Raw genomic sequence first — 13,856 nt, 5'->3', positions numbered from 1 at the left:
ATACTATACATAATTAAATTAAAATGATACATAGTTAACTAAATATGGTGTATAGTTAATTTATCACTACACATAGTTAAATGAATACTATATATAGTTAAATTAACATGGTACATAATTAACTAAATATGGTACATAGTTAATTTATCATTGAATATAGTTAAATGAATACTGTATACAGTTAAATTAATATGATAAATAGTTAACTAAATATGGTATACAATTAAATTAATATGGTAAACAGTTAAATGAATGCTGTATATAGTTAAATGAATATTACATACAGTTAAATAAATACTATGCACAGTAAAATTAACATAGTATATAGCTAATTAAACATGGTATACAGTTAATTTATCACTACACACAGTTAAATGAACTCTATACATAGTTAAATTAATATGATATACAATTAATTTGCCACTGCATATAATTAAATAAATATATATAATTAAATTAATATGGTATACAGTTAACTAAATATGGTATATCGTTAAATTAATATGGTATACAGATAAATTAATACTGCACACAGTTAAATAAATATTATACATAGTTAAATTAATATGGTATACAGTTAATTTGTTACTACACATAGTTAAATGAATACTATATACAGTTAAATTAATATGGTACATAATTAACTAAATATGATATACAGTTAAATTAACATGGTACACAGTTAATTTACCACTGCACATAGTTAAATGAATACTATAAACAGTTAAATTAATATAGTACATAATTAATTAAATATGGTATACAGTTAAATGAACACTGCACATAGTTAAATGAACACTATATATATTTAAATTAATATGGTACACAGTTAATTTGTTGCTACACATAGTTAAATAAATATCGTATATAGTTAGATTAATATGGTACATAGTTAACTAACTATGATATACAGTTAATTTGCCACTGTACATAGTTAAATGAACATTGTATATTGTTAAATTAATATAGTATATAGTTAACTAAATATGTGATACAGTTAAATTAACATGGTACATAGTTAATTAAATATAATACATAATTAAATGAATACTACATAAAGTTAAATAAACATTGTACCTAGTTAAATTAATACTACATATAGTTAAATAATTATGATACATAGTTAATTTACTATTGTACACAGTTATATATACATAATAAACAGTTAAATTAACATAGTATATAATTAATTTGCCACTAGATCTCGAGGAGTGTAAAGGGTGGCGACACCATTGAGGTCGATAATGTGGACTACATGCTCCCCCACCATTGCCTCAAGGATGGCCTGGTTGGAGCGAGGTGGATGAAGGGGCAGAGGTCAAAGAAATGGTAGTGGGTGAGGAAGGCCTCGGGCGTTGGTCGAGTCAGTACCATTGATAGAGGGTGGAAGGCGTGGTAGAGGCTCGGCCAGGAGAGGAGGATGCGGCGGACGAGATTCTCCATGAAGTAGGATGCAATGCACTGCATGGTATCATTGTCAGAAGCGGCAAGAAGCGGGAAATGCTCGAAAGATATGTTGACGTACTCGAGCTTACCAATGGCGATATAGTTGGCGTAGTTGAGGAGGAGATGGATGAGGTACGGCCTCCTCTCATCAGACTTTAGCTCTCGTAGCCATATCACTGGCAGCAATATCAGCTGCATTGTCAGTGAGAGGAATATCAGTAAGAAACACTGTAGTGGCAATGATGTCACTAACAACGATCCCTTGTCATGCACCATCCCTCCCATTAACAATATTACTTTATGTTGGATGAATTTTTCAATCAAGTCTCCTATAAAATTCTAAAACAACAAAAATATCAAACTCTATGCAATATGTCTCCGCAACTGAGACTGCAACTAGGATATTTGTCTTTTTCTATGAAGAAGAGAGAGAGAGAGAGATTCTGGTTTTGGGATGGGGAGTCAAATTTTCTTATAGCGAAATGGATTGGAAAGGAGGGGGATTTTGGATGGGCTTGCAACAAATACCTGTGTGGGAGAAGAAAGCCCACGTCCCTATGTCTCCGCCAATTAGGTATCATGTGAAAGAGATGTGTGAGAAGGGAGAACCCAGTTGATGGTAGTTTGTGAGAGGGAAAGCCCATACGTGTGAGAGGGGGAGAAGAAATTTGGAGGGTATTTGTATCCTTCATAGATTGAAAGTTACAAAGATATTTAACTATGGATTGGTTATCATAAAGGTGGTCCACAGGGATTAAAAGTTAAAGGGGATCAACGAATGGACCGGCCATTAAAATCTCCAAAAGAATAAGGACTATTTTTGGAGTGTATGGTTGGTCTTGCAACGATGCTATGGTGGTCCTACAATATTTATCGTCCAACCCCGTCATAAAAATAGTAAAGTTGATCGCTGGTTCTCTGAATGATCCCTCGGGATCAAGCTCACCCTTAAAAACTCCGTTTAGTCCAGCAATTTGATGGAAAGAAATAAGAGAATAGCACCTTTCAAGCTTGATATATTTATCAAATTATATTACATAAAAATTATCTAATCAGATGAGGAGAACCCAGCTATCCATCTATGCTAACTCTCACATTCACTGCACATTGTAGACTAATTTACGCATAAATCGGAACCAGGGTCATTTGCTTGCTTTATCTGCCAGCCCCGTGATATGTTTTGCATCAACTCAGTCTGGGCTTGTTTCTTAACGGAGTTTAGGCTGGGCTTCTGGCCGGGCCTATTTATGAGTTCTATGTATACATGGCCCACCCCAAATCCTTCTGCAGCCGTTACGTTTTGGGTCGAAGTTCTCTCAAACAAAGTTTTGGGTCTGAGCCAGGATAAAGCAAAGTCTCACCCGCAGGCATTAGCCCATGATCCGGCGTGCACGCTGTGCATACAGTTTTTTTTTTCTTCGTTTGTTTTTTGTTATTTATTTATTTTTTATTTTTTAATGAAGATGGATAATTCATATAATCCTAATATGAATACATCCAATAAAATCTAAAAATTAAACATTCTTGAAAGCTCTTGGAGCAATGATAAGATTAGTCGAGTGGACATCATCCGAGTACTGTACTACGAAGGAAGCAACCCAACCGACCGCTCTGTCCATCTTGCGATAGACGTGCCAGATGACTAGTGAGGCGCACCCTCAAAATCCTCCAAATATCCCACAACAGTGGATGGTGTGAGCTCAAAAGGTGACGCTAGCTCTAGTGGGCTTGGTCAGAGTTGTAATTATTGCAGGCCCATTCCATTAATTCATTGACAAACGTAGGCAACTACTACAAGCAGTACAGCATTGCACCAACCAAGCATATGACCGGCAAGCAGTCAAATGTGCTCTGGTGCCCCCAAGAGACTTTTTAGTTTGGGGCCTTTTGCATATTTTTCGTCTCCTTATCAGTTAATTAAATATAAATCATCATCTTTTACATATTTGGAAATCAAGATTTGGTTTATCTTAGAAATTCTGCAAAAAAAAAAAAAAAAAAAAAAAAAAAAAACAAGGTACTTTTCCGTTAGTCAATATGAAAATTTTTGGTGCATTTTCTTTTCAATTCTACTCTTTACTCAACCTTCTGGAACTTCTCACGAGTCACTTGTGCTTCTCAACACCATCATCAGCAAATTTCAATTTCTTGATGATAGAATTCAGATCTTGATTCTATCTCAAATTAGAGACAATACCATTGGAAAGCAATGTAAAAAACCAGTTGTAAGTTCTGGAGGAAGAAACAAAATAGATATTTCACTCTGTTTAATTGAAAAATAATGAGTTCTATTAGATTTTATGGGATAAGTAAGTTTTTTGGATCTATAAATATATTGAATGTGTTTTTATATATGATCAGTCAATGAAGAGAGGAGCACATGCAAAAATCCAAATTGTAAGACATAAGGCTGAAGTCTCTATTGTGAAACATGTCAAAGTGTCCTATGCAAGTCAAATCACATGTGGGTCAAAATCAGATTTACTATATCTCAAGCTTCTCTTGCATCCAATAACATGCCACATTTACAATGTTTAAATCATCCATTAACATGGGGGTGGCAATTGTATTGGGTTGACTTGGATATGGATCGTGTTGGATGTGGACTGGATCAAAAATTCAATCCACATCTAATATATTTATTAAATAGATCGTAAATTTAAATTTGAATGTAATTTGTTTAATAAATAGATAATTTGACATGATCCATATGATCCGTTTATTAAACAAGTCAAATCAGATTAAACGGATAAAATAGATTAAGTGAATTTTAAATGGATTAAATGATTTAAAAAAGATTAAATAGGCTAAGAAGATTTGGTTAAATAGTACAGAAATAAGTTAAACAGATTTCTAATAGATTAAATAGATCTTCAGTGGATAAAATAGATTAGATCATGATCCAACTTAATTATTAAATATATCCAAATAAATTAAACGGATCAAACATTCAAGTATGAAGCCCATCTATTTAATAAACATATTTAGATAGATTGATTCGTTTATGATTCAAATCCAACATTGATGTCAAACTTGAATCTGTTTAAAGTTATTAGGTTATAAGTTGGGTTAACGGATCAGATCCTAAATTGCCATCCTTATATCGATAGCATAGTATTCTCATTCCCCTAGTTTGTCTTCTTCTCCTTCTTGGCCACCTGTAAGTAATCAAGCATCAGTCAACCCCATGAGCACAAACCGAGGAAAGTAATATGAGGAAGGTGGACGTGGCAGTTTCCCCTGGCAGAATCTCTATCATGTCATGCTTTCTTGCAACACTCCTCACCAATGCCGTCTGTTAGCGGAGCAACAACATCATCGCAAAACTAGCCCAACTCCCATCCTTTGGAGGAGGCGAATTCCCCTTGGATTCTTGGTCCATCGCCTCGTTAGCCCGAGGTATTTGGAAGTTTGGGCCATTGTTGTTGATTTATTTGCAGCTCTGTATGCAGCAACCATTGAGAGCGGTGTGGAATTGTTTCATATCAAATATGGCCATTATGTAGTGTGTAACCGGTCGATGGGCTCTCGTATATAAGGTTACTTATTATTTTGTATTTATCTATTTACTCAAACTTTCAAGTCATTACAAAATGCACATTAAACTGTAATTTGAGATATTAAGTGGAATTCTTATTCCACTCAAAAAAAAAAAAAAAAAAAGAAGTGGAATTCTTCTTCTTCTTCTTCTTCTTCTTCTTCTTCTTCTTCTTCTTCTTTGAGTAAAAGGGAATCCATTCTTCAGACTTTGAAAGTTGCCAAAATGTTTTACACTGGTGAAACCATAGTCCATCAAAATCAACATCCTAACTGTTGCTTCCATGCAATTAATAACCCGTTAGTATATCTGTTCTGTTTACCATAAGATCTCAATCATGGACTGCATCATGTTCATTTTATGCTTATGGTTATAACAATTTAAAGCTTATGCCCAGATCACCCATACTGATCTAACTATTTGAATCCAACTCATGCGTGTGATTCCTTAAGGTGGGCATTTGCAATGCCTCCTCCTCCCCGAGGGTGGTGTCCAACTCGGAGATCTCAGCCCGATAAACAAAAAACCGGCACACGAGGAGGAAGAAGATAAAATTCAGGAAGTTGAGGGCGGCAAAGAAGGCATAGTAGTAGTTCAAATGAGAGGCGTTAAGGTTGTTGAGGATCCAACCTTTGTGGCCATGCTTCTCGGTGATGTGGGACACAGTTGATAGAAGGAAACTACTGAGGAAGTTCCCTACCCCCAAGCTAGTCATGGCATAAGATGTTCCCAGGCTCTTCATCCCCTCTGGAGCCTGGTCATAGAAGAACTCTATCTTGGCCACTTCGAAGAAAGCATCAGCCACCCCCATGAGCACAAATTGAGGCAGTAATATAAAGATGGTGAGTGGCACTTTTCCCCCATTCGCTACTAAACCATGCTCTCTGGCAACACTCAACCTATGCCGTTCTATTAGCGAAGCAGTCATCATGATGAAGATATGCAGAACAAGCCCGACTCCCATCCTCTGGAGGAGGCTAATTCCCCTAGGATTCTTGGTCCATCGCCTCATTATTGGGACAAAATATCGGTCATATATCACTACACAGATGAGCATCGAGAGTGTGACAAAAGCTGCGAGGCTTGCAGGAGGTATTTGGAAGTGTGGGCCGATGTGCCGATTAAGAGTGTTCCCTTGCTTGACAAAGAGGGTGTTCACCTGAGCGACCATCGTGCTCGGGATGAAGGTTGCAAACAATATCGGAATCATTTTTAGCATCTGTTTGGTCTCCTCCACTTGCGTCACCGAGCAGAGTATCCATGGTGTTGTTGGGCCAGTCTTTACGGCAGCTTTGTTGAGGCATCTACATGATTGCAAAGCATCCAACAATCAATCATCATTCAAGTGTGTGTGTGTACAAAACAAAGCTTCAAGTTGAGAAAGCTTCACCAAAGGCATTATATCGCAAGTTAAGAATTGGATTCATATATCTTTTCATTGAAAAAATGATTGATCTTCTTTCGTAACATCGGCCATTGGATCGTGCCTGTCATAGATCTTAAGGCAACAATTGCATGATCCAATAGTGATTCGTGTGAATAAACGGGGATCCTTCTTTTATATAAAAAATACAACCCTTGTCCATGCAAAGTGATCGTATATTCTGTGAGTGCTATTTTGAAAGCATAATGCATGCAAGCAAAGCACGAAATTATAATTGTCATGATCCTCTAAAATTTTTCATCAAGCAGACTCTAAATTAAGAAGTCTCTAAGTACATGAGGCAAGAAAGCATAATTCAAAAGAATGCAGGTGTTCTGTGGTGTGCGTGCGACACTATAAGTTTCGATGCAATCATGGATGGTGGTCATTAAAAGATGGATGTCATCGAACTGTACAAATATGGCTTGTGCCATATGCACTGTATATATTATTTGATGGCCATCCATCCTCTAATGATAGCCATCCATGATTACATTGAACTCTATGATGTGATGTAGCACCGCAGAGGATCCATGCTCAATTCAAAAATGCAAGCCATGCGGTGAACAACCTTCATCAACCTCTTTGTTTTTTGATTCCAAGCTGAGAAGACTCCACGCATGCACAATATAGAAGCGTAATTTGACAACGCAATAACAGACAAATCTATATATATATATGTATGTATGTTTATGTATATTTTCGAGCGTTAACAATCGAAAGAGAACAACCTTAAGTTTTGCGTGGAGTCGATTCGGAACTTTCCCTTCTTAGTATAGTCCTCCAAATTCAACTCATGGAGCTCCTTGGGGTCATTAGGCAAGGTAACCCTCCACTTCCTGGCTGCAGCTACAAGAACCCTGGCCATTCTAGTGAAGGGACTGCCTGATGGTAGCTTGTGTCGGTAGAATGGAGTGCCTGATACGAAGATGGCGATGGAGATTGCGAGGCCGAGGGTGGGGAGAGCGTAGCCGAGGGTCCACCCGACATTATCCTGGATGTACACGAGGACGGTGTTAGCGAAGAGGGTCCCGAAGAAGATGCTGAACATCCACCAGTTGAAGAAGGAGAGCTTGTGGGTGCGCTCCTTGGGATCGAATTCATCGAACTGGTCGGCGCCGATGGTCGAGATGTTAGGCTTGGTTCCGCCGGTGCCGATGGCGAGGATGTAGAGCGCGCAGAAGAACACACCCAGTTGCAGCGAGGACGCCTTTTGGTTGCAGTTGGGGTCACTGGTGTTAGCTCCACAGGGTGGTGGTCTTAGAGAGTGCAGTGATACCGCCATGGTGAGAAGACACATCCCCTGGGGAGAAAGAACAGCATTAGATGAAGTAAAATCGTCTGGGCATGAGAATAAGAATACGAAACTAAAAAGAAGAATCACTGAAAGCTGCCCGATAAATAGAATGAATAATTTCCAAGTCCATTATTACACCCTCGACCCGGAGAATAGTCGAGGTGGTGACGACGACCGGTGGGGGTTGGCTCTCAGAAAATTAAATCAGACCTGGCCTGACCCAACCTGAAATATATATATATATATATATATATATATATTATATATATATTATAGTGATATATGCGATAAAATGAAGATTATATTTTTTTTATTATTATTTTTTATTACGTTCTGTAAACATATTATTTTTATGTAGTAAATATGTCAAAAAAAAAAAATGACATACACATCAATCCGTATTGAAAGGAGAAGGAAGAGAAAAAGGAGAAAGTTCAGTGCCATCCACTGAGTAAAAAATAAGACACTGTTTGGACTCTGTGCGATATTTTGTGCATAGATTTTATAAAATATTTTATATTTTGATTTTTTTGAACTGTACTTAAATTAAAATGATGTGCTCTTCTGTTTGTATCAATAAATAAATAAAGAAGATATACTGCTCAGCATGGGATAAAAAGAGCACCGTCCACCGGGGGCAAAAAAAAAAAAAGGACATTGCTCAGGAAAAAAAAAAAGAAAGTTCACTTACCCAACTTGCACGCATGACCAACAATTAATATCAGATGGAACGACAGGCTCCTACGGACATACATTGCACTCGCCCAAAAAAAGGTCAAATCAAAGGTCCAATTCTAACAGGAAGCTGATTTATATGGTCAACCCGGACACACCCAACAATATATTTCCGTCTCATCCCTCATCCATTGATGGCTACCATAAAAAATAGCTTTACATGCTACACAGTGTGTCACTATTGATGGTCATCCATTTTTTGATGATGGTGATCGGGTTTGGTATAGAATTCTGCAGTGAAGTCCATATACTGCAGAGAACTTTAGGTTTTCATGCCTTGTCCATATTTGCTAGGCTTGGACCATTTGCTACCAGGCAAGCTTAATTAACCTTCCAAATATCATGAGCACATGATCCTTTGCAAATGTTGATCTCTTGGGCACTAAAGGCTGATAATTTTTTTATCATATAATATACTTAATTACTGGATTTATGTTTTCTGAGGGTTCATGTAGCCATGTGTTTAAGAGTTTGATTCGAACTTGTCAGTCTAGTTTACAATCATAGGCATTCACGTATTGTGCTACCACGGTAGATTACCCCATGTATTGTAGGAGCTGCTGTCTTATCCATAATATAGACTTTGATGCATCATGATGATCATGTAATACATGGATGGTTGTGATGGTAGAACTGGACCATCAAGTTTGATCCTCAAACTCTATGAAATCTGAATTCTATATTGTTTAGATCCATAATGTGTTGAGAATGTTTTGGATAAAGCATGACCAAGGACTCCTTTGATGTAAGTTCTTGGATTTTCACAGGCCCCAACATTATTTTCAACAATAATCATTGATCATGGCAAAATAATCAGCTATGTACAGCTTAGACGTATGCACATCCTAAATCAAGGCAGCTGACTAGTAGTTGACCAAGTAGAGCATCTCGAGTAAAGAGCATGGTCCTCATATGAAAAATCCAATTTGGCAAATGACACAAAATGATTGAATACATAAATGTCCTCTCCAAAGTCTGCAAAGTTGTTGGCCATGATGCTCTATATTTGACGATTTCTGGATCGAAGTTAATTAACAAAGGCCCAAAAAAATTATACAAGAAAACACGTTCCAGCTTGTCTCAACGACCCATGACTCATAATATATTTTGTTGACTACTTGCGAGCATTGATTGCTCTGGAAAATGAGCCCTGAATCTTAGAAATTTTGCATATTGCCAACATGAGCCAACTGCCGCCCTCCATGGGAGACTGGAATATTGATTCAACTCCTACCAAAGAAATTATCATTTGATGGATCAGATCCATCATGAATCTAATATGGGAGTCCTGGAAAAGTCAATGGTCCAACATAGATGGATCAAATAGTTCAGTCAGCATGGGGAAGCTTGAAAAATCTTCTAGCTTATCCGTGCTCACTTGTCCTCACTTGGGAACTAAAAAGATAAAATTTTGAGCTCAAAAGATTACTCCAAAACTACAGTACTATAGAAGGGAACAGGGAGACCCTGTCTTAATGGCCCATGGCTGAAAGGTCAGAAGGTCCAACCATCATCTGGAATAAAACGTTTTGTTTTGAATAAGTTCTTCGAGGTGTACAAGTTGCATAGAATTGAGTGATGAATTATTGTAGATATCTTGCATTTGACTTTATTTATTTATTTTTTTTCTCTTGTCTGTTTGTCTATTTGTCTACCACTTTGAATGCAAACTCGTCGGAATGTGCGAGTTGGGAATCTTTTCGTGTCCAACTAATCGGAAATTAAGTCCAGATCCAAAGCAGATTTGTTTCTTTATTCAGATTATATGCAAAAGAGAGACATATTGAGATCCTTGGGTGTGGTCAGGACACTTCGGAATGCAACTAACTGGCGATTAGATACATGGAATGCAAAATACTAATTTTCGTTTTAGAACACAAAATTACACATAGAAAATTAATTAATACATAAATAATTATTATCAAAAATAGTTTTGACAAATAATATCATAACCGACATGTAAACTTTTATTTCTAGAGCAGGTCCAGTACGAATCATGTTATGGCATTGCATCTTACTGCATCATAAAATTTGTAATATATTTTTCCTTTCGAGAATAAAAGTGGGAGAGCACCTTAATACTATATGGATCAAATATTCAAGTACCATATCTTGTGATTTGAATCAAAAACCTCCTTGCAAGTTCGATTTGTAGTCGATATAGTTCAACCAGATGATGAGGAAATCGGAACTTCAAGGTAAACTTAAGACTAGCTTCAGTGAGCTACCATATTATTATTGATCCCAAAACAAGATATGCTCAAGAGGAGAAGGCCATAGTTTCTGATAAAAAATTTAAATAAAATATACAGGAACATGATGCTGCAATCTTAATTAAACCTAATCCTTTCTCCTAGTACTAGATCATACTCAATGTAAAATATCAAGGTCTAGATCTACAAGACGGGGCAATTTGTGGACCCCTACCACATTTCTACCACATCAATCGGTTGCATTAGTTGAAGTATTGAATTGGTAACCAAGGTCGATCTGACATAGTGACATCCCACATGTAGCAGCTAATTTGTTTATTTATTTCTTCCAATAATACTATGCTTCTAAGCTTTCATCAGGTTGAAGAGCATTTGGATAAACAGCAAGGATCAGATGGAAGACTTACCGAGAGATAGATGATGGATGCTATAATGAAAGTCCAATAGCGGCCAAGGTGGGCGTCAGCAACGTAGGCACCAATAATTGGGGTCATCCACACTGTGCCCACCCAATTGGTCACATTATTTGATGATGCAACGGTCCCTTGGTGGAGCTTGTTGGTTAGATAGATCACCAAATTTGAAGATATCCCATAGTATGCCATCCTCTCGAACACCTCATACACTGCCAAAATAAATAAATAGATAGATAAAATGGTTATAGAGATTGGTAGCGAATCTTTTAGAATGGTAGCTGAAAAATAATATGTAATATGAATATGGAAACAAATTTGAAATGTATCAGTTAGTGGGAAAGATCAATCAAGGAAATATTTCTACACAAAAATTTCCTTCTAGAGTAGTAAGTAATTGAAATGAACATTATAATATAGTAAGCAGAGGAAGGTGTAGTAAGTCAACAACCGGACTATTTGATAAAAATGGTATATTGCTTGAATTGAAGGAAAACCTAGTAGTTGGTAGTCATCCATCAGTAAGAAGATGGTCAGAGACCACCATGGAGTTCCCACCTCATGAGGATATTTCTCCACTGCAAATCTAAACCAAAAGCCAGAGTTGGTGCTATGTCTCATATTGGAACTCTTTGATGGGGTCTTCAAAGGAAATGAAGGTTTATATTATAGATGAGAGAAGTGGGTGTCCTTTGAAAGCAAAGTGAAGAGATCTATTAACGGTGAGACTAGATGGATCCTATGGGAATCTTACTAGTAGTTAACTTTGAATCATAGGTCTGGGTTACATATGAGCCCTTTAAAACCAAAGGAAAATAGATTTCAGGGTGGGATTTAGTGGAACCTACAAGAATGGTGTATAAGTTTGAGTTGGAAATATACATGGGTTCTGTTTTGAAATCTAACAAAAGATATGCGATTTGAGATTTGGATGAGATGGGCAAAGAGGCGGATGAAGTCATTACCCACAACAAAGCCGCAAGCAGTCCATCCTCCTCTTTTGGATCTAAGGACAGGGTTGCCCTTTAGATCAACAGAGCCGTCCTTCGTGTACTCTCCTTGCCCGGACTCACAGCTCTCTGCCATGGCTCGCAAGGGTCCCTCGCAAGGTGAGACTAAAAACAAGCTGGATGGGAGAGAAAGCCTTTATAGGCCTTAGCTTTTATAGACCTCCTTGATACATAAGAGCATCACAAGCCATCCATATACTACCCCATCCTCCATCAAATGGACCAAGGACTACTGATCAATTACACTATGTGCCATCCACTCGGAGCCAATTACCTATCTCACAATGGCGTGTCATTCTATAAAGAAGAACAAATAATGGGGATTCTGCCACTGAAAAAGACCATTTATTTAATCTTTTTATTAGAACAAATTATTTTGGTTTTTCTTTTATTGACATGGTCTATTCTGAATTTTACTGAGTTATCATGTCCTAATACTTGAGTGAGTGCACATAGTTAATCAATCACAAGTAATATTAGCCAATGCATATGTAACAATATCTTAGAAGTAGTCATGAAAATAAGAGTATAGTAATCCCATAAAACCCAAAACAAACTATTTTAAAAAAAAATTAACAATAATTGACAATCGTCACAACAAAGCTTCCGTGGTAATATAGAATCTAAGAACATTTATTTTGACATGCAGGTGGATCAAGCAAATCATTATCCAAGATTATGCCCGTGCGGATTTAGTGACTCCTCAGCTAAAACTTCAAGTCTAGTTCCACTAGCTTGTGAGAATATTGGAGAAATTATTGCGCACCATATGGTCGTGTGAGCTATCAATCATAGCCGCTCGTTTTTATGGATCCATTCATCAAGTGCTCATCACGACACACCGCTGCAGTAGTGAGCAGCTGTTGATAGGGACCTAAGGCTCATCATATCCACTTGTTTAGTTAGAGCTCAATGTAATTGAAGGACCATCCTACCTATGGCTTTTTCTATAACAGCGCCGGGCCATTACTGCCTTATGAGCACGGTAGAATGCTACCCGCGCGTGGTCACAGGTTCTCCAATGCATGGAACGTCAACAGAGACAAATCGTCAATACAGAGAAGTAGTCTATGACAAACAACACTTTAAATGTTTAATTAATGGACTCTACTTATAGTCTAAAAGGAAATAAGGATCTGATGCCATGAGATCAGTGTCCATCTCATCCAGAGTAAGCGCTTCTAGAAATTAAGTTGGTAGCAGTCTTAAAGTAGTTAGGACTTAAGAACCAACGTTTTGGACTTTTAGGTGATCAGCTAGTCATTTAATCAAAAAGATCTTTCCCTTAAGGAGTTGCGTGTTGGGATTGGAACCAGAACAATCAACAAACAAAATAGATTATTCGTTTAGATACTTTCTGCATAAGCTTCTAATCAATTCAAAATAATTGCACAGACTAAAGTTCATACAAGAAGTTGTTGTCATGCTTTAGAGAAGTATTCTAGTGTCAGGAATACTTAAGTTTCATCCTTCTATTTATTATGTAAGGCGGTGGACATTGACACCATCATTTATGTAAAACTCTGTTTTTTCAATAAAATTGGGTGGTTGTTGCCTCTCTATTTCTCAAAAAAAAAAAAAAAAAAATCATCATTTATCAGGTTGTCTGGATGCACTAGTTCAATGATGCTGATGTCGTGTACTTGGCCATGCAATATCCTGACGTGTGATATGTTTGATGTTGCATCAGGGCATGAAACATGTCCACCATGAGATAGCAAGTCATATGCAACTAGAACAGCAAGCTCATTTTACCATGCTACCATTTTTCTTGAATCATA

At 37.2% G+C, this 13,856-nt stretch overlaps 1 protein-coding gene across 1 annotated transcript; it reads right to left on the bottom strand.

Moving 5' to 3' along the window:
• Positions 1–5,268: 5,268 nt before the first annotated feature.
• On the bottom strand, positions 5,269–12,201 carry LOC105054446 (protein NRT1/ PTR FAMILY 5.2). The gene is made up of 4 exons (XM_010935948.4): positions 12,031–12,201; positions 11,060–11,277; positions 7,139–7,710; positions 5,269–6,288 (listed from the first exon to the last, which is right to left on the bottom strand). Exons 1-4 carry the CDS (start codon positions 12,149–12,151, stop codon positions 5,397–5,399), a joined length of 1,803 nt encoding a protein of 600 aa, XP_010934250.1. The 5' UTR covers positions 12,152–12,201; the 3' UTR covers positions 5,269–5,396.
• Between the last annotated feature and the right edge of the window lie 1,655 nt (positions 12,202–13,856).

The sequence above is a fragment of the Elaeis guineensis genome, chromosome 11, assembly GCF_000442705.2.
Source record: "Elaeis guineensis isolate ETL-2024a chromosome 11, EG11, whole genome shotgun sequence".
Lineage (NCBI taxonomy): Eukaryota > Viridiplantae > Streptophyta > Magnoliopsida > Arecales > Arecaceae > Elaeis > Elaeis guineensis.
This window is presented reverse-complemented; position numbering and strand designations above follow the sequence as displayed.

What these genes read in the sequence shown, in the direction of transcription:
- LOC105054446 (XM_010935948.4), bottom strand. Translation starts at nt 12,151, where the DNA reads ATGGCAGAGAGCTGTGAGTCCGGGCAAGGAGAGTACACGAAGGACGGC. An exon ending in TGCTTGCGGCTTTGTTGTGG is followed by an intron (nt 11,278 to 12,030) that starts GTAATGACTTCA and finishes TTATTTTGGCAG; the next exon opens with TGTATGAGGTGTTCGAGAGG. An exon ending in CATCCATCATCTATCTCTCG is followed by an intron (nt 7,711 to 11,059) that starts GTAAGTCTTCCA and finishes CTTTCTCCCCAG; the next exon opens with GGGATGTGTCTTCTCACCAT.